The following is a 22,430-nucleotide window of genomic DNA, read 5'->3' as shown; positions in this document are numbered from 1 at the left end:
CACTGAGTGAGTAGATCAACAAAAAAGAAAACACATGAGAAATTTAGTTAATTCTGCTCCATTTGCAGAAGTAACCAGCTCTTACCCCCTTAAAGGATAACACAGTGCTCACATAAGCATACAGCTTAAACAAAAAGGAAACTGTGTGCCTGGTAGCACTTGGGTTATGAAGACCTGAACCTCAACTGAATATAGGTGTTCTCTTCACTAGTGACATGAATTAGGATTCTGTCATTAGAGAATTAAAAAAATTCTGAGCTTTAAATCTGTGAAAGGAACCTGCAAGGCATGTGTACCTAAGATAGGAGCTACCCTAACACTTGAGAAAGCCAGAGACAGGCACAGGGGATCATCCCAGTGTCAGGTTTAAATAGTTTCTCATCCAGGAAAAGCCAATTCATTCCTCTTGGGGGGGGAGGGCACAGAAGAGGCCGTCTGTCACCAAGGAGGGCAGAGCTCTTGTTTTGATTAATTGGATGGCATTAACCATTCCATTTGGGGCTAGAGATACAAGATACAATTAATAAAGTTTTTATCAGCGTGGCCAGAGCACTCACTTTGGGGGCTGAGAGAGACAGAAATCAGCCTGTGCTCTATATTGCTATATGCTCATCACTTTGTAATATGAATACAGTAGAATCCCCCCCAAAGCTGTGTCACACTCATGAACTGGATCTGGCAGAAGCTGCATAGTCTAATGAAAGCTGTAAAATATGAAGAAATCTCCACTCAGAAGACCTCTGAAGACTGGAAGTTGTTTTAAAAGCTGGCCAGTATAAATGATGCCCACGTCCTCCAGAGTACGCACCAGTGAGTTTCTGCAGCTGGTAAGAAAGCAGATTGAAAGGGCCTGTGTAGGGAATGGCCTGTGTCTGGGTCACTGTGCTCATCGCCAGGTCCGTGTAATCTGAAACCATTTTAAAAAGTACATGTTAAAAATCAGCCCTCTGAATTTACATCCTAAGAATGCCATTACAGATAAATAATGGCATTGACACATTTAATACAAGAGGGCTGAAAAGGGCAATTTATAAAAAGGAAGGTGAAGCATCTATTATAAGATAAATAATATATTTGTGGTTAGGAAACCAGCTTGTTTTATTATCTTGCCTATTAGAGACAAACAATTAACTAGGGCAGCAGAACTGCTTTCTCCCCAAGCTCTTCTGACCTTAGATTTAATTCCTCTTCTGTTCTGAGACAAGATCAATTCCCTGAGTAATAAAATCAAAGGAGGACTACACAAATATTTCCTCTGTTCTGTAGCTTTTTACACTAAAAACTGATGACATTTTAGCAAATGGTAGGACTATTGATTGAGGGTTTTTTTGGTTCTCACTGGAATGTTTTATGCATATTCTTGCAGAGGAAAGGGTTTTAAGTAACCAGAAGGGAAACGGAATTTTGCTTGTTTTCTGTTAGAGAAAGGAAAGATTTTAAATTTGAGTGAACAATAAGTTAAACGCCTTTTGTCTCACTACAATAGTTCTGAACTTACGGCAAATAAGAAATAAAACCAAGATGTTCATTAATTGCTTATGAAACACAAAACTGCAGGAAAAATCCCAGAATTGTGTTTTAATGTAAGTGATTTAATGACACAGTATGTTTCAATTACCCACTGATCACATCACTGTACTTACTGGAGAGATCACATGGAGAAAGGATGTGATAGTTAAAATTTCTTTTAACTAGGATTCCAGAAATTCTCTGTCCTTGCTCTGGTTTCTTATCTGCTAAAGATCCCATGACCTGGAGAGAAAAAGCACAAGGCATAGTGCATACAAGGAAATCTGAAGCATTCACAGATTCAAGTAATTATGGACATGAAATATGGTTCTCTCAGAAAAATCAGAGTGTAAAATTAACTCTGAAAACAACAGAAGGTCAGAGTAACCTAGAAACTTTGAGACATAACACAAGAAAACTTTTTAAGAGTGAAGAACCAAAGAAAAACCCAAAACAACAAAAATCAACCTCAAAATAAAAACCCCTGAACCAAACCACAAATACAACTAAATACAAAACACTCACATACTTTGAGACCCTGGAAAACATGAAATTAGAAATAAATCAAAAATAAAGGCTAGGAAAATAACATGTAGTTTTTACACCAGAAGAAAATACTGTTCCACATAGAAGGAAACATTGATTTCATACCTTGGCAAGTTTTTCTCCTCTGAAGTTTAATGTCACAGCTTCAGTATTCCTGGGATTATGAACTTCTATATGAACTTCATCATTATCCTCATACTCCCGTATCAATGCTGCTTTCAATCTGGCCATTTCATTCTGCTCACCATGAACTAAAATCTATAAAAAAAGACAGTTTTCCTTTTAGCAGAAATTATTTGTCCAACCAGACATGTAAGCAAATTATCCAGGAAAACTTGCATATTATCTCATGTTTATAAAAATGCAATTCCACGAGATCACACTGTAGGAAACATGAACTCAATTACAGTTGTGTCTGTGAATTCTCTGCATTATTCAAAGGGTGGGATTTCACAACCCTGAGTATTAGTTGAAAAATCCATGCTATCAAGCAGACTGCATTACAGAGATCCCATTTAAGTTTTCACACACAAATATATTGTATTATGAAAGGGAACTATTAATTTAAGTTCCACAGAAGCCTGCTATCTTTATATTTTTGTGTCTGTGTGGAGATATAAACACACAATTCTGAGAGGATACGTCACAGTTCACAATTTTCTTAGCCAAGTCAATTGTCTTATGTGATAATTTTTTTCTTTCTTATCTGTGCTTGCACACTGCTTAACCACCAGTTTCAGATCCTAGTCCCCATTTTCATATTCTGGTTGTTCACACCTTCTTCCCACAATTTGCTCACACTTTTCCCTCAAAGTGTTGCCTTTGTCTTTTGCTGTCTGCACATACCTTCAACTGCTGTTTTCTTATTTTCTTATTTTCTTGTTTATTTCAGGGCCAATTCCAATGAATTATTCTAATACTAGTGTTCACAACTCAGTGCTGTCCCATACTGCATCTTACTTGCTCAAAACACTGCTGAAACAGGTTTATGGTCTACACCATTGTCTGTAAAGTCTTCCCCAGGAATCCCACATGCAGACACTCAACAAGCTGTTTTTTACTTTGCTAAGATAACTTGACAAAAAATGATTAAAATCTCCACCTTTAATTATTCAAAGCACAGGGATGCTGGCTACTGCTAGACACCAGTCCCTGCCTTGACTCAAGGCTGTGAACTGGTTTGATGAATCCCACTCTGAAGAAATGGGCATGATGGATACTCACCACATGTGGAGGTTTCAGGGCCCGGATAAATTCACTAGTCTGTTGATAATCTGTGTGAGCAGAGAAAGAAATGTAATCCACAGACATCTTCAGGGGGAGTTTTTGCCCTGACATAGTTGTGATCTCTTCAGGTTCAGACATGATGTGCTAGAAAATAAAAAGCACCTTTTTATTTTTTTTAATTAAAAAAAGTAAAGCCTCCTATAGACACCGTATAACTAATGTTTTGCATTTTAAAAAATCAATGAAATAATAGTGGCAGCCACATTAAATGTGAATCAGTGAAAAAAATCTCTCAAATTTCCCAGAAAACACACTCACACATGACAAACACATGCACAACACACACTATTTCATCTTGTGCATCCTCAGCAGATCTGGGGGCTCATCCTTCTTCCAGATAAATCTCTCTTTGTATCAAACCAGTAACAAGTGAATGATTTATATTTCTAAAGGCAAGATTAGATGCTGTGGTTGCCCTTAGCTGCTGGAATTTGGAAGGCTTTTATTCCATGCAGTCAGTGGCACAAGGTGCACAAGGCAGTTTGGTCTCTGACATATAAATCAAGTGTTATGCTTAATATCAACTTATCTAGAACTAGGATTAGGGCTATCTTCTTGAAAAATTAAGTAGTGGAGAGGTCTAAAGTACCAAGCATTCTTTCTCATTACAAGATAACTGCCCCTAGACAAGATTATTCTATATAATATTACTGGAAATGACCATCTGCAAATTTTCTGTTCTTCTCATTAGTTTTAGCCAAAAGCAATCAGTTTTGACTACATACTCATACATACTCAACAATAATCTCAGTAAACCAAATAAAGACACTTGCTATTGACCAATTGTTTTAAAACCTAACAGGAATGCTACTTGTTATTAAGAGGTTGTGGTACATTAGCAGCTCACCTTAGCAAGAGTTCCTTCTACGCAGTACCCTGCAATAATGACTCCATTTCTCTTATCTGTGCACCAGCTCTCAAACAGCTCTCTGGATAAGCCACTCTGCATCATACCTGGGGAAGCCATCACAACACTGGGGCCAATGTCATCAAAGTGATCCATACTCTAGAAAGACACCGTGAGAATATCAGAATATCACAACTCATTTAAATGAAGGCCAGCCCAGCTGCACCCTTGAACAACGTGCAAGAAGGGCTCTATGTTCACAGATTATACCCCATCCTCACAAAAAGTGCCCTTTTCAGGAAAATTCCTTTTACTGATACCCACAAGGAGTAAACTGCAAGCGCAGGGATTTATAGTGGAAAAACTATTGGGGCATAAGCTTCCCTCAAACAGCCCTCTAAGCACTGGAACAGCAGGTAACTAAGATATAAACCTGGACCTAATCAATATATTAGGATATTAAGGATATTGATTGACTCAGCTGATTAGAGCAAGGTGCTAAAAACACACCAAGGTTGTGGGTTCAATCCCTGGAAGGGCCATTCACTTCAGAGTTGGACTCCATGATCACTGTGGGTCACTTCCAACTCTGAATATTCTGTGATATCAGGATATTAAACATGCAAACTATTCAGCAAATATGAGCTCTTCTGTCATGTTCACCTTTTTGTAAGAATCTCAAGCTTACCTTCAGATTACTAATATGCTTGAAAACAAAAGGATTGTTGATGTTAATTTGCTTGCGGATTTTGTCATTCATGGCATTGACGTATGTCTGATAAACTGCCATACACTTCTTTGCCAAAGAAGAAGCATAGTATATGGGGATATCATGGAGTTCAGGATGATTCTGCCAGTATTCATCTAAAACCCCAAAACAAACAAAAATGATAAAAAATAAACAAAACCAAAAAACCACCCCAGCCACCAAACAACAAAACACAAAATTCCATCCACAGGATTATTTCTAAAGTGTGTGCTTCTCAGAAACATTAGTAAAACAGATTTACCAGTGAGGTTTTTCATTTTTAGTACAGAAAATCGCCATCACAGTCTCTTTGCTTTCATCTGCTTTTCTAAAACAGTCACCAGCTAGAACTATATACAACCAGTACAAACAAACATGACAAAGGCAAATGTCAGATGCTTTTAGCAGGTCAAATTTCAATCAACCAACACCGTCAGCTACAAGGTATAAAGTACACATGATACTACACTTGTAAGTCCACATTTATGACAACAGAAGTTTTATTACACCTCTACAATAAAGCTCAACTATCCCTGTCAAATATTAATTATACATCCAAGAGCCAGGGACATCTGCATGCAGATTTGTTTCTGAGAATTCACTTTATGAACATTCTGTAAAACAAATCCATGCAGTTCAAGGTAAGAAGGAATCACTCAATTATTATCAAGCCTTCCTGTATAGCACCAACAGTTATATTTTACAAGCCCAACTGGAACAAAAACAAGAAAAGATTCTCCATTATGCACAACTTATTTTATCATTGATGACAGTAGCCATGACCTTTCCTAAGCACAAAGAAGAGATCTGAATGCAGCTATACAAATGTAACTTATCCATTTTTTCCATTTGGATACAGTTCTGCTAGTCTGAAAGATATTTATGTTGCACAATTGAGGCACAATCATCCAAAAATAGCAGTACGCTCTTTTGACTGTATTTGTGCATTTACAATGACATTACAATGTGCTTTTACCTAACATTTTTGATTTGCAGGCTAAGCTTCTCACAACATTTCAGAGGGGCTCACTGCCATGGCTACCTTAATAAGCTCAGGTGTAAAGGAGGAAAAAAAGGTGTAAGGTGGAAAAAGCCAGTAAGAGATAACCAGTCATAAACTGAATTCATCATCATAATTTTCTACACCATAACACAGTACTTTATTTTTGTCATACAGTTACAGAAAGAAGAAAAATAAACACAGAAGCCTGCAGGCTCAACTGCATAGGCATGTGAGATGCAATTGCATTTTCTACCTAATTAAGCATTCAATTGCATGTCTAGCTCTCCTAGATTTATTTTCAAGCTTATCTTTAGAAACTCACTTTAATATCTACACACAGCAAAGACAGGCAAACAAATTACACCCTAATGGCTACACAAGGTTGAAAATGTTCAGTTTTTATGTTCTCTATAAATTAAAAATACCCCTGTAAATCAATGAGAAGTCGTAAATAATTCTAAACATCAAATACTACCCCATGCCTACATCTGAATTTCTTGTTACCATTCAAATAGACAAGTAAGAAATTTTGAAAAAAAACTAGTTTCTAATACTCAGCTAAACCAAAATGAAAAGTGAGAAAAATTTCAAGTAGTGTAGGGAACACTTCATATTCAACACCCCTAAATATAAGCATTTTAAGCTTGAGATAGTTATCTTTTGATCTTGCCAGCCTTTGAATGAGCAGAAAGGCTAGTGAAAAAAATCACATAACATAGTACAAATTAAATGTGCAAAAAGGAAGCAAAGAGGCCTGGGAATAATTTACTTTGAACTGTTTTTTTCTGAAGTACCTTGTAACAACTATCTATATATTTTATGTGAAGTAGCTTGTTATGTTCAGGATTAATTCTCACTCATTTTTGTTCAAAAGCCTAATTTATTTTTCATTATTATCAGGATTTCAGAGGTGTTAAAAATGTCTTCTATGGTCTTTTCCTATAAAGCATTTTTCATTTAGGTTTGTGAATTAAAGCGCAAATATAGTAGAACTTTGGAAGAAAATATAGCCCTTTTTTTAGCAGTAGTTTAAGTAAAACAGTTGTTGTTTTAACTGGTTATTTTTCTATTAGTAATAATTGTCCCTAATTGCTGAAATCCTGATTCAAAAAGATTCAAAAGCCAAGCACATATTACCACACCATCACCTCTTCCTTTCTAGATCTCCCATCCTACTTCACAAAGCAGAACTGCTGGTTGGTTTACTGGACTTTTTGCATTTGAACAAACATGCATTATATATTAAATCATCAGGTAATAACACACCATAAAATTGCTGAAGAGCTGTTCAGGGAAAACATTCTAAAACCCTTCATGTGCCTTTCCATTAAAAGGAGCTGGGAAGGTACATACCTAAGATTAGGAGCAACTCTTGAGCTCGACCCAGGGCAAACACAGGGATGAGACCTCGTCCCCCTCTGTTCACGATGTCGTGAACGGTGTTGCAGAATCGCGCCTCCCGCTCTTCCCTCTTCTCATGAATGTGAGTGCCATATGTGGATTCCTGCAAATGGAGAGACAGAGCATTAAAAGGGCTGGCACAGAGAATAATTCCTGATCTCTGAACCCAATGAAACATACTGGTGTTAACAGGTTGGGGAGAGGAGGGAGACAGGTCAAAGAGAGGGAAAAGTCAAAGCCACCCCCAAGTTCCTAAAACCACCCGGCCAAGGCAAATAACCAAAGCTTCCCCTCTCCCAAATCCCTCCAAGCAATTTAGAGAGACAAATCCTGTTAGCACTAAAGAAGTTAGAGCTATTAATTTCAACACTTCCTTTAAGAGATTTCAAATTTAACACTTATTTTCCTAACTGGAAATGCTGCCAGAGCTTTGATGATCACACTGATAGAACCCACAGTGCTATGTGCTATGGTTTAACCCCACACTCAAAATATAGGAATTACAAAAAAGACAAGATTTTGATATGACTTAAAATTAGACTGTCAGTTACAGAGAACAGCTAGAAGAGACACGTAAATAAAATAATTTCAAAAGTTCCCAGTGTTTGTTTTCAGCTAAAAGTGTTACTTATAAAATTTCCCTTGAGTTGATGTTTTCCAAACATGGATTCAGAATAAAATAATTTTACTCAGAAAACAAAAATATGGATAGCACTCAGGGCACCTCCACTGAGGATAAATTATTAATAAATCTGGAATTAGGTTAGGACCTACTAAAAGAGACATCTGGTTAAATTTGGGTTGGTATAACACAAATTGAAATCTAATAAATCTCCCATCTCAGAAAGGTTTGTCTAGAGTCTTAAACAGCTTCATCAGAAGAATTATAAAATTACAATTAGACTTTTCAATACAATGGAAAGCAATGTTGGATTTCTGAACACCCAGGTATTCTGAATATTTAACACAAATCACTACCACTAAATCTCCACTGTCTTTGTCACTCTGTTTTGCCTTTAACTAAGTCATACCCCTAACCATAATTAATCACTAACAGAAAGAAATACCTTTGCAAAACTTACAATTATAAGAATATCTGGTTTGATATTGGGAATCTCAGCTGCCATCAGGTGTCTGTCTTCCTGCCTTGAGAAATCACCTGTATATAACAGCTGTCAGAGACAAAGAGAAGCAGGTGCTCTGGTTATGGGTTCTACCAGTCAGCAGCCTTTAAAAAGTGTGCAAAGATGGTTTTAACGAATTTTTGATAAAAGGGTCAGCTGTACTTTAAATAAGACTCCTCTTATGTGAGCAGAGCTTACAATAGTAGGTCAACAGTACTACAATACAAGTATTTAAATCTCAGTAGTAAAGGTTTTCCAAGCAGTACCATAATTCCAACAAAACCACGTAAACAATTATTAAGCTCTTATTTTTCATTTCAGATATCAAGGTACCATTTTCAGTCTTCTGCATACTTGCACTGAACACAAAGAAGTAAAAAGAGACATAAAATACAGCAACTCGTAAGAGGAAATAAATTTGAGATCAAACTGTATTTACATACCAGAATGCAAACATAATGATAATCCAATGAAATTATTTATTTGAAATTATTTTAATTTTTTCAGATACTATAATTAAGTCTGTAATTTAATTCATTTTCCAAATGGAATAATCATATTCCCCATTACACCAAGAAGTAATTTTAAATTGTTATTTAGTTTTAATAGATTCTTAACTGCACGGTGGAATGCAATTCTCTGCACCCAAACTGATGGTTTCAAAACTTACTTTTTTTTAATTTAACAATAATTCCATTGATGAAAATGTGAATAATAAATAACATACAGTTAGTCACAGCAGACACCTGGTCTGCCAGGTAAACTATTATCACAGGGAATTAATTAAAATAATGATATTGAAACCAAATCTATTTGAAACATGCATAGTAAGAGGGAAATCTTCATCATGCCTCAATCAGAAAAAAAAAAAAACCCAAAAAAGAAACACTAAGACATCTAAATTTTATTGTGATAATTGTAAACCCTATTCTATTTCTAGGATTTTTTGAAGTTAAAACTCATAATTCTCAATCACTATAAATGATGAACAAAGAGCAGCAAGCCTGAGAACCACCTTCTCTCTTCCCTCTTCAGGGCTGTGTGAAACCTTCCTTACACAGTGATCACCCTGCTGAGCTCCAATTCATGAGATATGTTTCAAATATCTGGGTTTGGCACAGTGCTGCCTATTGACTATATAATTTACTTAATCTCTGTGCTTAAAATTAATAATCTCTTTTCTTTAGCTACTTTAGCATAGGAGTCTTATGAGAAAAATTTAACTCACATTGACAAATGTCATTTAAGCACTTGAGACAGGCAGGGACATAAATGAGAACTACAGAAACAAACATCTGTTCACAGATTTTACTAAAATGCATCTTACACACAACTGCCTCAGCTACCACCTGCCTCTGATCAGACCAGCAAGGGAAACTACATGTTTAGTGGTCCCAAGTCTGAGTCTTGTCTTAGACTCCCATACAATCCAAACATCTTACCTGATCTGTGTCACTTGTCTGTTTCAATCAATGAGAAAATACATGTCCTAAGCCAAGGCCTCTCACCTTGACCTGAGTCCAAGTCTATTGGACAGCTCCAGCCACAGTGGTGGAACATAAGAGACAATAATAATTAATGACTACATTAATACTCAGGCTTGATTTCAACTTTCAATAAAGAGAAAATACCTTCACACCAGCTATTTCAATCATAAACATGGCTGCTCCCAGAACGTGGCCTGCGTGGTAGCACCAGAATTTGATTCCTGCCACCTCTTTCACTTCATGGAAGTTGATGGTCTCAATCTTGTCCATGCTTTCTTCCAGGTCTGTTTCTGTGTATAGCATGTCATCCGCTGAGATGTTACTGGATATAAGTGAAATGGCTAAATATCAGCTCATCTGAACAGCTGGAAAAAACATTTCCTGGGTTTTCCCCACTGACAATTAAATTTCCATTCAGTAACACCACATCTCCTATGTTAGAAATCAAGTCCAGCTACTCTAATGTAGCTCACCTAAGGAGAGTTAAAGTATCCTTTTGAAAGGCCATGCTAGAATAGTCTTTTCAGTTAAGAATCTGCTCTGTATTTCTCAAAAAAGTACCAATAAGATCCCCAGCACTGGACAGAGATCTGTAACTTAGCTTGTAACAGTCCTCAAAAACCACATGGACCCATGATTTTCCTACCAGCTCAGAACAAACAAATTAAAAGAGGACTGTTAATCAGGTTTCTGATCCAAGCTCAAAAGAGTTGAGTTGAGATGTGCTCAGGACCATTGCGGTCACATGGAAATGATGTGTCACGGCATGAAACACAAGAAAACAAAAATATAAGAGGGAAAAAAACCCCAACACATAAGTAACACAGCACTCTTTGTGTATTTAATATTTAATCTGACCTTGTCCTGAAGAGTGACTTTTATCTTTAGGAGCTTAAAATTCACTACAAATTATCCACAATGCAGTAAGATGATTCATTACTTATACATGTAATGTTGCTACTTACGACAACAGCCAGGTTCATCCAGCTACTTTTGGTAGCTTTACCTTAAGTTTTCCATTGGATATTTAGGGGAAATAAGAGACACCCCCCAGGTTAGCTTACCTGACTTTAACATAGTCTGAAAGAAGCCATCTGTAAATAGCTTTTGTGGCATGAGTCATAAATGTCCTTCCCTTAAAACTTGTTTTCTGTAAAAACCATGGCAAAGCCCCACAGTGATCTAAATGGAAGCTTAAAATAGATACACAAATCAAATTAATACATTCATGTTACACAACACTAATATATAATATCCATAATTTACTATTTCACTGGACTAACAGGGTGGCATGAAAATCCAGAAACAGAATTTTCAACCTTGCTGTTAATTATGCTATGTTCTGCAGACTAGTCACTAGAAACACAACCAAGAAAAGGTAAAACTAATGCAGGAAATTCTCCGTTAATTCCCAAGGTTTACATGCATAGTATTAGAATTATTTTCTTTTTGTAATTTCCATATAAATTTAGAGGGAGAAAAGGAACAGCAACCAGGGACACTAAACGTCAAAGATACAAGAAAGCTATGATTATGATCCTAATTTTGCATGTTGCACACTACAGAATAAACATGATCCCTGAAAATTAAATTCTTTGTTCACATTTCTCCTATCTTAAGAAACTACTTTTGAAATACAGGTACACAAACACATACCACAAAACTTCAGGATTTTATGGAGAGCTTTTTATTACTGATTACATCATTTAGAAACAGCTCTCCTTATCTCTCAGCCACTAAGCAATACTTAAACCACATTCAAAGCTTGTCTAAGTCTCCAAGAACTTTTTCAATTCGAAGCCAATAGAGCAAAAGACACAACCAATACTCTTCTACAGTCTTTGTGTAGAAAACTCACTCTAGGAGCTATCACAACAGTGTTAAAGCAGGCCAGGTTATAAAAGAGTCAGAAACCAGAGTGACCTCAGAGAAGAGCTGTAATGTCAAAAGAGAACGAACATCCTCAATAGTCAGTCCTTAATTCTAAAAGGAGATGCTTCAAACTTTTTTTAAAACATCTCAAAACTAGAATTTTTCCATACCATCTAAACAACCCCTATTTTCAGCCTGTCTTAACAACCTACAAGTGAACACAGCTCAGACCGTGACGTCAAGTTATCTGTGCTTTTAGGTGCCACTTACTGACTAATGAGGAGGAGATCAATCTCAGCTGGATCTATCAAATCAATGTAAGGAAGAGCATCCATTCCTTCCAATCCAGGATGGATTCCACAATCAAGCTGAAAAATGAAAGAAAGTTAAAACCTCTAACAGAACATATAAAAAACCCTCTCCCATCTTGGCTATGGTATAGTTATTAGTGACCGGTAACTTTTAGCATCGCACACAATAAAATTTTTTCTTCATTAAATGTTACTTTTAGCATTGGATTTCAAGCAGAATGATTTGGGTTGGAAGCACATACATTCTATATGGGGATATGGTTTTATTTTACAGCACAGCCTCTGTGATGCCTAACATCATACATGCTACAGTGCTCCAGAACACCACAAAACGTGCCTTTTCTAGACAGTGTCTGACGTCAGTGCAGAGGCTGAATTTAACCTGCAACATCTCAGATCACTTCGGTGACCTGAAGTACCATACTGAGAGGGCATACAAATATATCCATGCAATAATTACCATTATTTTTCTTCCTTTAAACTCCAGAATGATGCATGACCTTCCTACTTCTTGGCCAGCACCTCTGCAAAAGGATATCAAAGTTATGAGGCCTGAAACAACCCACGCCACACCGATGTAACTTCACCGGATGCCTTTACCAGGAGCAATTTCTCTGTAGAAATAAAAACTGCACGGCCCTTTTAAGCTCAGCCATTCAAAGTACCTGAACAGCTGTACTTATCTCAGAGGAAATGAGGCCCTGCGTAACGCAGCAGAAATAAAAACAACATGTCTGAGGAAATTATTTTGGCCTCTTTTGTTTTTTACTGAGCACTCGAGTCTCAAACTATTGACATGTATAATTGAAGTCCACCTAAGTAAGAAATCGGGTGGAATAAGCCTGGAGTAGCATCTTCAAGCTGTCCCAAAAAGAACGCTTGTGGAGCTACCAGAAACACCCTCAGCCTGGAGCTTCGCCAGGGGAAGAAGCGGCTCCCAGTGCTGCCCCGGCCCCAGCGCGGCCCCCCCTGCCCCCAGCCCGGCGGCTCCCCCGGGCTCTCACAGGGGCCGGATAAGCAGCTGGTCGCTCTCCTCGGCCGGGATCAGCGCCTCAGCTTTGCGCTTGGCCGCCATGGCGCCGCGCTCCCGCCGCCTTCCGCCCCGCCCCGCGCCTGCGCCCGCCCCGCGCGACCCGGAACGGCATCGGCCGCGGGAACGGCAGCGGGATCGGGAACGGCAGCGGGATCGGGAACGGCAGCGAGAACGGGAACGGCAGCGAGAACGGGAACAGCATCGGCATCGGGAACGGCAGCGAGAACGGGAACAGCATCGGCATCGGCCGCGGGAACGGCAGCGGGATCAGGAACGGCAGCGGGATCGGGAACGGCAGCGGAATCGGGATCGGCCGCGGGAACGGCTTCGGGAACGGGAGCGGCATCCGCAGCGAGTGGGGCCCGGCGCTCCCGGTGAGCAGCGGCCTCATCGCTCTGTCACTTGTCGGGTTATCGGCCACGGACGGAGGGAGGAACGGGGAGAGAAGCGAGGGCGGGATGCGGTGCTGCCCTGCCCGGCTTCCCAGGCCGCTCCCTGCAGGCGCAGAGGTGCTCCGCGGAAAGCCCGGGAGCTGCTGAGGGCTCGTGTAAGGCACCCAGGGGGCTCCGGAGCTGTCGGTGTTGAGCCTCCTCCTCCTCGGCCGCCCAGAACCGGCAGACGCGCTCTTGGTGCGGCCGCAGGCGCTGTGCAGGAGGCGCTGGCACATCCGTGCTTGAAGCTGGGGCGGCCGGGGCTCGGGGATGTGCTGGGAACAGCCCTGCCCTGGGCACTGCTGGCTGCCGAGAGTGACTTTTAGTCCGCCAGGGACCCAGGGCTTGCTCAGTGACGGACACAGCGGCGGCCTAGGGACCGAGACCCATCACCGCATCGCACATCTCGGCTCCGCCTTGTGCTTCTTCCATTATTTTCTGCAGTGTGAGCTGTCTTCCGTAGGCTGCCATCCCCCACTCTCTTCTTTCTTTCCACCTGCTCAAAGTTTCTGAAGTTTTGTAATGAAAATAATTGTTTCTGAAGCTGAGAAATAGGGTTTCAGAGAAATAGGGAACCAGCATCTGTTATTTGACACTGGCCAGCCAAATGTTTAGTGAAGCAGGGTTGTAGTGGGACAGGCACATGGCATATGCTTCTGGAATGCGCTCAGAAGTCCCAGTAAATCAGTTGCAGTGCAGTAAGTGTACCACTCATTTTTCTGAATTTTCACAAATATGTTAAGTGGTAATGGCGGCTTCTATGAGTATTCCAGTCAGTAGTTCTTCAAAAGTAGGTTGGGGTTATTTTGTGGGCTTTTTGTTTGTTTGTTTGGGGTGTTTAGTCGGTGGGGGAGGGATGAGGGATAGATTTTGCTTTTTTTAATTTTTTTTACTGGAAACACAGTCATTGGAGTAGGGAATGTGTTGTATGCACTTTATAGGGCACTCGGGCACTTAGATTGAAGTCACAAATAAAAATCACCTAATACATTTAGGTGGGAATATAAATTCTAAATTTTGCCTTATTTCTAAATCTGTATGTGGATTAGAAACTGACTTTTGCCACAGTCTGTAAACTAGGTAGTAGCCTTTTTTGACAATTCAGAAAGATAGGGAAGTTTTAGCAGATAGCTTGAGGAACTTTCCCCAGTCACACCTGAAGAGCACCAGAGTAGAATTCCTACCTCCATTCACAGAGTCCTGTGCAAATTTCCGCTTTTGGTCCACATTGGATGCAGTCACTGGTATTTGCCTGGACCTCCTTCCCTTAATGATATGACAGGCTTTAATTTTTATTTTTTTCTACTTAGAAGATCTTCCTTGATCCAATTATGAAAAAATGTTTAGAAAAGGAAAAAAGCGACACAGCAGCAGCAGCTCACAAAGCAGTGAAATCAGCACTAAAAGCAAGGTAAGCTGAACGTGGTGTTTGTTCATTCTCTTTGTAAAGCACTTTGGTTTCTTACAAGTTTCCAGTTCAGTGGTTCACTGGCACTGATGGTAGGATGTGATTTCCATAAAATGCCATTTTCCACAAGGAGAATTTTCTACTTCCATTCCTCAGATTGCGTTATGAGAGTTAAAAATACATATTCATCATAAAGCCCATGGATTCTGAGATGAATACTTAGCCACTTCCACAGCAAATTGCACAAACACAAGATTTTCTGGCAGCACATAGTAAGGTTTGAAGGAAAATTAGTACATTTGTTCTTGAATTTTGTCTTTAAAGAGAGCGCCTGGTGCCAAGTACCAAGAATGATTTTATTCTTCAGTACTCAAAACTTTTTGGTTTTCTCAGTATCTCTAAAAGTATTCTTAACTTTGAATAATGTGTTTGTTTTGTCTAATCAATTTTGGAATGATCAGTTGAATATTCTGGATTTTCCAAGGTGCTGTTTCTGCTGTGTTATTTCAAGTACTGATGACAAGCATGTAGTTGTCAATTTCTTCATGTAAAAATGCCGTACCAGACGAGTTTGGACATAACCCTAAGGTTTATTTTTCCTTTTTCTCTGGACATAACCTTAAGGTTCATTTTCTCTTTTTCTGTCATTTCCTCCTTTTTTCAAAATATCTGTGGACTTCTCAAGGGTTTCTGATAAACTTTTATCAGTCCAGTCTGCATTGAGGCAGAAAGAACATCAGGAAAGAAACAGGTGGTATTTTTTTTTCCTCTCCATTTTCCAGCTCTGCTGAAGTAACTGGAACATAAAATGTAGGGTTAAAAAAAAAAAAAAAAAGAATTGAGGCAGGACATCTAGAAGTGCATTGTTAACACATTCTCAGTAGCTTTTTTCTGATGATGATTTTTTTATCTTAGTCTGTAGATTCCAGCCTTGGGGGACTTTCAAGGTCTAGTACTGTGGCCAGCCTAGATACAGACTCCACAAAAAGTTCAGGTATGTAATCAGAGCTTGAGCAGGTCTGGATGGAGCAGGATTAACTTTGTGTCTTTGTATAAAACGGCAAAAAACGGAAAAGCTTAAGACAGGTATTTTCAGTAATCTGCTGTGATTCTGTGTTCAGTGATATGTTGTAATCAGGAGTGAATCTATTAGGTAGCTTGGTGATTCATGCAGGCACAGCCTTAGGCCTCTATTATTAATAATTCATCTAGGATTAAGTCACTGTTTTCAAAGTGAAGTGTCTGAGGAAGAACTTAGTTCTGTTACCAGTCTGTTACCAGCACAAATCATGTACAGCTTTTTGGATGGCTGTTTTCTGCTTTTCTAAGTTACCATCTACACCAAAATAATGGAAATAACATTTGATTTTACTTGTTTACAAGATTACACCGTATCACTGTTCGACCAAAGAGTTAATTTGAAATAAATAGACATCAATAAGTAGAACCAGCTTTTCTGTGTTTTCTGATTCAAGGTTTTTGACTACAAATTTGAATTGGTATAAACAGTGCCGTATCATGGGTGCGTATGAAACTGTTGCCTTTACCAAGGTCTATTCTAAGTCAACCCAGTATGTTTCATTAAAGAGGAGTTAATACACTATGATAAGTGTTTGATGAAAGTCTGCAAAATTAGGGAATTTCATATGTTAGCCTTGTTAACAGCAATTAGAATAGCATTACAGTTCTGCAAGTCTTCAGAATGGCTTTGTTTTATTTTGTTGCAGGACAAAGCAATAGTAATTCTGATACATGTGCAGAATTCAGAGTTAAATATGTTGGTGCCATTGAAAAATTGAAATACAATGAGAGCAAAAGTCTTGAAGGGCCACTGGACTTGATAAATTACATAGATGTTGCACAGGTAAGTGGGTTACAAAAGGCAATACCAAAAAATTAAATTACCATCTTAAACTTAGGTGTGTGGTTTTTTTATTTATCCTGTGGTTTGACATCTGTAAATTTTAGACTTACTTGAAGAAAGTGGTATACTTAACCTATGAATCTCAAAAGCCATCACAGTTCTATAATTTTAATTAACTGGAGAAGATGCACCCAGAGAACTGTTCTGCAGAAGCAGGCTAAGAGCCAAGGCCCTTTTCATGAGTTCTTATGGAACAAGTCCCAGGTGAAAGCTGTTGCATTGTCTCCAGCACTATTAGGAAGGAATATCTCCTCAAATTCTTCAGTAGTGTCAAGTTTTCCTCTCTTTCATAGAGGAAAATGTCAAGTTTCTGCGTGCAATCACTCATGAACCTGTGACCAAAGAACCTGAATAATATTTGGGTCATCCTTGCCAAGCTCTGGTTGCTTGTACTTATTCCTGTACTAAAAGCCATAACTGGTTGTTCTCATTAGGTAGCTGACTATATATTTTTAAAAGCACAGAATGTCTGTTTATTGTGCAGCAACTTGATCTTTCTGAATATGTGCTAAAACAATTTTTGCAGCCAAACAATAAAAGTGCTGCCAGTGGAACACAGATCACCTGGGTCAGTGCAGCATGACAGGCCATGCATGATTTTTCAGCCAACCTTATTTGACCACAGGGCCAAACTTTCCCCTGAAATGATAAATTCCTTTATAGAACCATGTAATATTTAGGGTAGAATAGAGCAGGATGGAATAGAGTGTTTCTGCTGGAAGTGACCCACAGTGACCACCGGTCCAGACTGCCTGACCACTTCAGGGCTGACAGACAGTTAAATGTGTTGTAAAAATCATTGTCTAAATGCCTGTTGAACACTTGACAGGTTTGGGGTATTAACCACCTTTCTAAGAGCCTGTTCAAGTGTCTGGTCACCCTCTCAGTAAAGAAATTCTTTCTAATGTCCACTCTCCCCTGAATGTACTTCACATAACACTAAGAGACTGGGCGAGTGCATGAGCGCTGGGCAGACCCCACAGAGCAGGATCTGAGCAGGATTTGTGGTGACCCAGTGCACCCAAGTACACATAAATATGTTTGCTGTTATGTATCTTTATTGTTCATGTTCTTCTGTCTGAACTTATGTTTGTTTCCCTCCAAAGCAAGATGGAAAGTTACCTTTTGTTCCAGGTGAAGAGGAGTTTATTATGGGAGTTTCCAAATACGGCATTAAAGTTTCTACATCTGATCAGTATGTAAGTGCTTCACCCAACTTGTCTTTCTGATGAGAGCTGAAAAGTGCTTTAATTTATTTCTCTGGTAGATGATCTGTGTGACCAAAATGTCATTTCTGGCTCTAAGTAAAAGTCAAACAAACAAGCTCTCCCAGCAGCGCTGCTTTATGTCGTATCTCCACAGGCTGTGTTTTCCTGGTAGGATTTATGACAAAAAGCCATTCCTTTTGAGACAGAGCACCAGAAGAAAGGCAAGCAAGCCTTTGGTAATGTTCTTTGGGCACATATTCCTTCCTCTGTGGCTGTCCTGCCATTATTTAATGGTAGAAAGTAGTGTGACTGTGGCAGCCAAAACCTTCTTCAGCCCAAGTTAGTAAGGCAGTTCCTCTTGGTGTTTCTGTGAAGAGGGAAAAACAAAGGATGGGGTTTTTCTAAGAATACCTGAGCTGCCCAGCTCTTTTAAGTTCCATCCTTCCATTCCTAATCCAAGAGTTAGAGTTCACTCCAGCATTAAAGCCTCCTGATTCCACTTTATTGATCAAGCCTACTTTTTGTTTGCATCATTTCCTACATGTAGTTTATTTTCCTTTAGTGCACTTCAAGTAGCTTCTTTGCTAAAAATAAAAATCCGGTCTCTTCCCCAGGGCCCTCCATTTGCCTTTGTGTAGCTTTGTGTTGCAGCCATGTGGTTTCCTTCTGGTTGCCTTCAGAGCCTCAGATACCATAAATACTTGGCCTTATGAAGCCTTGACCCATCAACAACCCAGCAATGCCTGTTCATAAAAGCCTCAAGTATGAGCATGGAGAATTGCTTAATAGTTGAATGCTCTGAAGAGAGCCAAAAAGTTTTCCTTGGTCCCTTCAGAAAATAAGACACTTGTTTCTAATGCCTGGCAGGAAGGGTAGTACTTGTTACTTAGACTTTGAATTCTATTGAATTCTGTTTTTGCAGTCCTAAATTCTTAATTCTCATGAAAAACATAGGTTACGCTATTATTTAAATTCCTTTGTGCTTTGATAAAGATCAAATAGCTAATTTAAGACTTTCATGCATCACTTTTCTGTCTTCAATCTGAAAGCATGCACAAGCAGATAAAGCCTTTTGTGGTTAAGCTAGCTTGTACTGACAATTTATTGCATTACATTGTTCCCCAAATTCTGGCTTTTTACATTTGTGTCACTGTGTGTCATTTAATTTGTCCTTCACTGTGTTAGTTCACCGAAGTTTTTTTCACAGAGTTCCAAGATATGGAAAGGATGGGAAGAAATTAATTTACAAGGAGACTGTACTCAAAAGAATTTTTAGTGATAATCCACATACACATTAGCACTGTAGCAAGTTCCAAGCAAACAACCCTTGGGAGTTACTAGTAATTTGGTGAACAGTCTTGGAATCTTTCTTACAGAGATAGGAGGGTGGATCCAGTAAATTCCAGGCAGGCTCCAGCTGCCCTGAGTGTGGTAGATGCTGATGGTGAGAGCAACATGAGCAATGAGCTGAGTGAGCATCAGGATGGAGACGTTTTTCAGCAAGGTGACTTTAGGGCTCTGGTGGAGGGCTCTCCCTCCAGCATTTTGAGGCTGGCAGCAAGCTCACTGCTCATTTTTACAGCTTCTGTATCAAAGTGGGCATTTCTTTAGACCATTCAGCTGACAGAACACAAAAACAGAGTTGTCTAGAATTCCTAAGACCCTGGAGGTGGTATGACAGGAATAGACCAGATGAGTATGATCAGAGGGCAGGATGGCTGGAGAAGAAAGGCTTTGTGTAGGGTAGACCTTGTACTGGGGGTCTTCGGCCAATCCCTTTCTGGAATGGCCAAAATCAGAAGTGCTGGGACTATGGTGGAAATCCTGCAGCTCTGATGGAGAGTAGAATTCTCCCAGATGAGATCTGTGGAAGAGTCAGGACACATCCTGTGGCTTAGGTCACAAGCAGCCTGGCTACAGCCATGTGGCTACTGCCCCCCAAAGCAAATGACCTTGTCTCTATCCTCTTCTGGGAACAGATTCTTGTGTGTATCCTTGCCAAGACTGAGTCAGGGGATTGTCTGGAAAAATCCTGGGAAAGTAAGAAGTTGTTTTAAGTTACCTCGGTGCCAGAACAACAGTGTCCCACCTGTCACAGAGGGCTAGTGAGGGTGGGAAGCGAATGTGCACTTCCAGATTATGGCCAGGAATGTCATCATAGAGCCATGGGAGGGGCTGAGTTGGAAGGGATCTGAAAGATCCTCTATTTCCAACCCCCCTGCCATGGGCAGGGACACCTCCCGCTAGACCAGGTTGCTTAAAGCCCCCTTCATCCTGGCCTCAAACACTTCTAGGGACTGGGCATCCACAGCTTTGTCTGAGCAACACGTTACAGTGCCTCCCATAGTAATGAATTTCTTACCTTAAATTCAATAACCTACTATAAATCTACTCTGTTTCAGTTTAAAGCCATTTGAACACCCTTTTTTTTCACTACATGCCCCTGTAGAAAGTCTCTTTCCTGCTCTCTTGCAGGCCCCCTTCATGTACTAGAAGGTACTCCAAAATCTCCCCAAGAGCTTTCTCTTCTCCTGGCTGAACAACTCCAACTTTCTCAGCTTGTCTTCATAGTCCACATAGGAATACATTTCTAAAATAGAAGCAAAAATTAAAGCTAAATCTGTGCTTAACCACCACTTTTTAAAATCTTGACTAAACTCTCAAAAAGAAATAATTTTACCAAGGAAAACTTTTCTCCTGTAAATAAATCTGAAGTATTCTTTTGTAAGTGAGATTAAAAATGTGGAAAACAGAAAAACTGTTGCACTGTTCCAGAGTAACTTTTATTTGCTGTGTGCTTTCAGGATGTGTTACATAGGCACGCTCTCTATTTGATTGTACGGATGGTGTGCTATGATGATGGTCTGGGAGCAGGAAAGAGTTTACTGGCTTTGAAGACAACAGATGCAGCCTCTGAAGAATGCAGCCTCTGGGTATATCAATGCAATAGTTTGGTAAGAGTTTATGCTTTCACTGTTTAAATTAAGTATTGAAATTCTGATTGTAAAGGGAGATTCTAAAACCCAAGGCCCTTGTGAAGGCTTTTTGGCAGTAGGATTGCTTAATTGAAAAAAAAAAAAAAAGTATAAATGTGTGCTGGTTGAGGAGGGGAAAACAGCCCTGCTGCCTACATTGGATCAGCTTTGAGGAAAACACCCACATGCCCTAAAATTGCCAGTGACTGTACTCACCTGATAAAGCTCTCTCCAGTCCAAAGAGTGCTATGGCAGCTCCTATGGACAATCTCCACTTGTACTTCCAAAGACAAAAACCTCTTAATATATGGAGCAGGAAGGGATGAAGTAACAATTCTGGTAATGGAGGATGCAGCCATATTTTTAAGCAAGGGAGGTGATCCCTTCTTATGAGTAGAATTCATTATCAGGATGCTGTGATGACACAGACCCTTGTATGGCAGCTCTGTAGGAACATAAGAAATTACGTTCTCACTGCTGGTGCCATGCTATGCTGACAGCCAGCAACTCTGACTTGGTTCAAAAGAGCTCGTGTAAGACAGCTTATATGTGTCATTGCAGGCCAGACAGATGATATCTGGTCTCACAAAGCAAAATGAAGGACCCATTCTGCTTAAAATGAGTTTTGAGAAGTTTAGAAGTTCTTCAGAAAGCCTTAACATGTGTTTGGGTGTTGCTCTGAAAACTCAGCTTCTGAGCTTGCTAACATAGTTTTCTAAGGACTTTCCCAGGACAGTAACTGTAAACATAGATATGTGTACATTCTTTCTGTTACACGTCTTGAGATGGGCATCTCTCATGGCCAGTGCAGTGAGAAAGTGTTATCCTGACCATCCAATCCCTGGCCATAGTAAGAAGCCTATAAATCCTGGGAGGAAAAATAAACTCTGCTCTTTTCTGCACCGCACCTCAATCTGTGTCTGCGTGATCTATTCATCTTCAGCGGTAATATTTGGGTTTTTTAGGAACAAGCACAAGCCATTTGCAAAGTGTTGTCTACAGCCTTTGATTCAGTTTTAATGTCGGAGAAGTCCTGATTTCCTTCAGCAGCAGTGTTTGTGTGGGAAGCACCGGGGCTCCTCATGACACCATGGACAGCTTGGAGCCACACACAGCCCTGGGAAAGAATCACTGTGCAAAAGAGCCACACAGCCTTGCACATGGTACTCTGGATTCCCCAAACATGACTTGAAGATTCCATCTTCAGGACATTACAGGATTTTATATTTAACACAATTTCTCTTTTTCCTAAATCATGTTTTGTATGTTAATGTCAATATTGCAGAAATGTAAAATAAAACTGACACTTGCTTCTA

General features: G+C 39.6%; 2 protein-coding genes across 4 annotated transcripts in view; one reads left to right on the top strand and one right to left on the bottom strand.

Moving 5' to 3' along the window:
- Nucleotides 1-13,434, bottom strand: part of CPSF3 (cleavage and polyadenylation specific factor 3) — a 19,204-nt gene extending 5,770 nt beyond the window's left edge. The window contains 14 exon segments of the mRNA XM_015620890.3: nucleotides 809-907; nucleotides 1,644-1,752; nucleotides 2,161-2,313; nucleotides 3,280-3,426; nucleotides 4,190-4,348; nucleotides 4,878-5,053; nucleotides 7,294-7,444; nucleotides 8,424-8,513; nucleotides 10,097-10,274; nucleotides 11,017-11,145; nucleotides 12,095-12,192; nucleotides 12,596-12,659; nucleotides 13,140-13,255; nucleotides 13,257-13,434. Of these exon segments, the coding sequence (XP_015476376.2) occupies nucleotides 809-907; nucleotides 1,644-1,752; nucleotides 2,161-2,313; nucleotides 3,280-3,426; nucleotides 4,190-4,348; nucleotides 4,878-5,053; nucleotides 7,294-7,444; nucleotides 8,424-8,513; nucleotides 10,097-10,274; nucleotides 11,017-11,145; nucleotides 12,095-12,192; nucleotides 12,596-12,659; nucleotides 13,140-13,255; nucleotides 13,257-13,412 (1,825 nt within the window). The 5' untranslated portion in view covers nucleotides 13,413-13,434.
- On the top strand, nucleotides 13,430-22,430 carry ITGB1BP1 (integrin subunit beta 1 binding protein 1). Of its 3 annotated transcripts, none has more exons than XM_015620892.2 (7): nucleotides 13,430-13,542; nucleotides 14,913-15,010; nucleotides 15,923-16,001; nucleotides 16,735-16,871; nucleotides 18,038-18,130; nucleotides 20,944-21,093; nucleotides 22,080-22,430. In XM_015620892.2, the coding sequence occupies exons 2-7, from the start codon at nucleotides 14,939-14,941 to the stop codon at nucleotides 22,149-22,151; spliced, it is 603 nt and encodes a 200-aa protein (XP_015476378.1). In that variant the 5' UTR covers nucleotides 13,430-13,542; nucleotides 14,913-14,938; the 3' UTR covers nucleotides 22,152-22,430. The 3 variants fall into 3 exon arrangements, with proteins under 3 accessions (XP_015476378.1, XP_015476377.1, XP_015476379.1); XM_015620891.2 differs by having other exon boundaries at nucleotides 13,455-13,542; nucleotides 14,910-15,010; XM_015620893.1 differs by lacking the exons at nucleotides 13,430-13,542; nucleotides 14,913-15,010; nucleotides 15,923-16,001 and having other exon boundaries at nucleotides 16,788-16,871; nucleotides 18,066-18,130.

The sequence above is a fragment of the Parus major genome, chromosome 3 (genome assembly GCF_001522545.3).
Source record: "Parus major isolate Abel chromosome 3, Parus_major1.1, whole genome shotgun sequence".
Lineage (NCBI taxonomy): Eukaryota > Metazoa > Chordata > Aves > Passeriformes > Paridae > Parus > Parus major.
The sequence above is the reverse complement of the archived record's forward strand: the minus strand, read 5'-3'. Positions and strand labels throughout refer to the sequence as shown.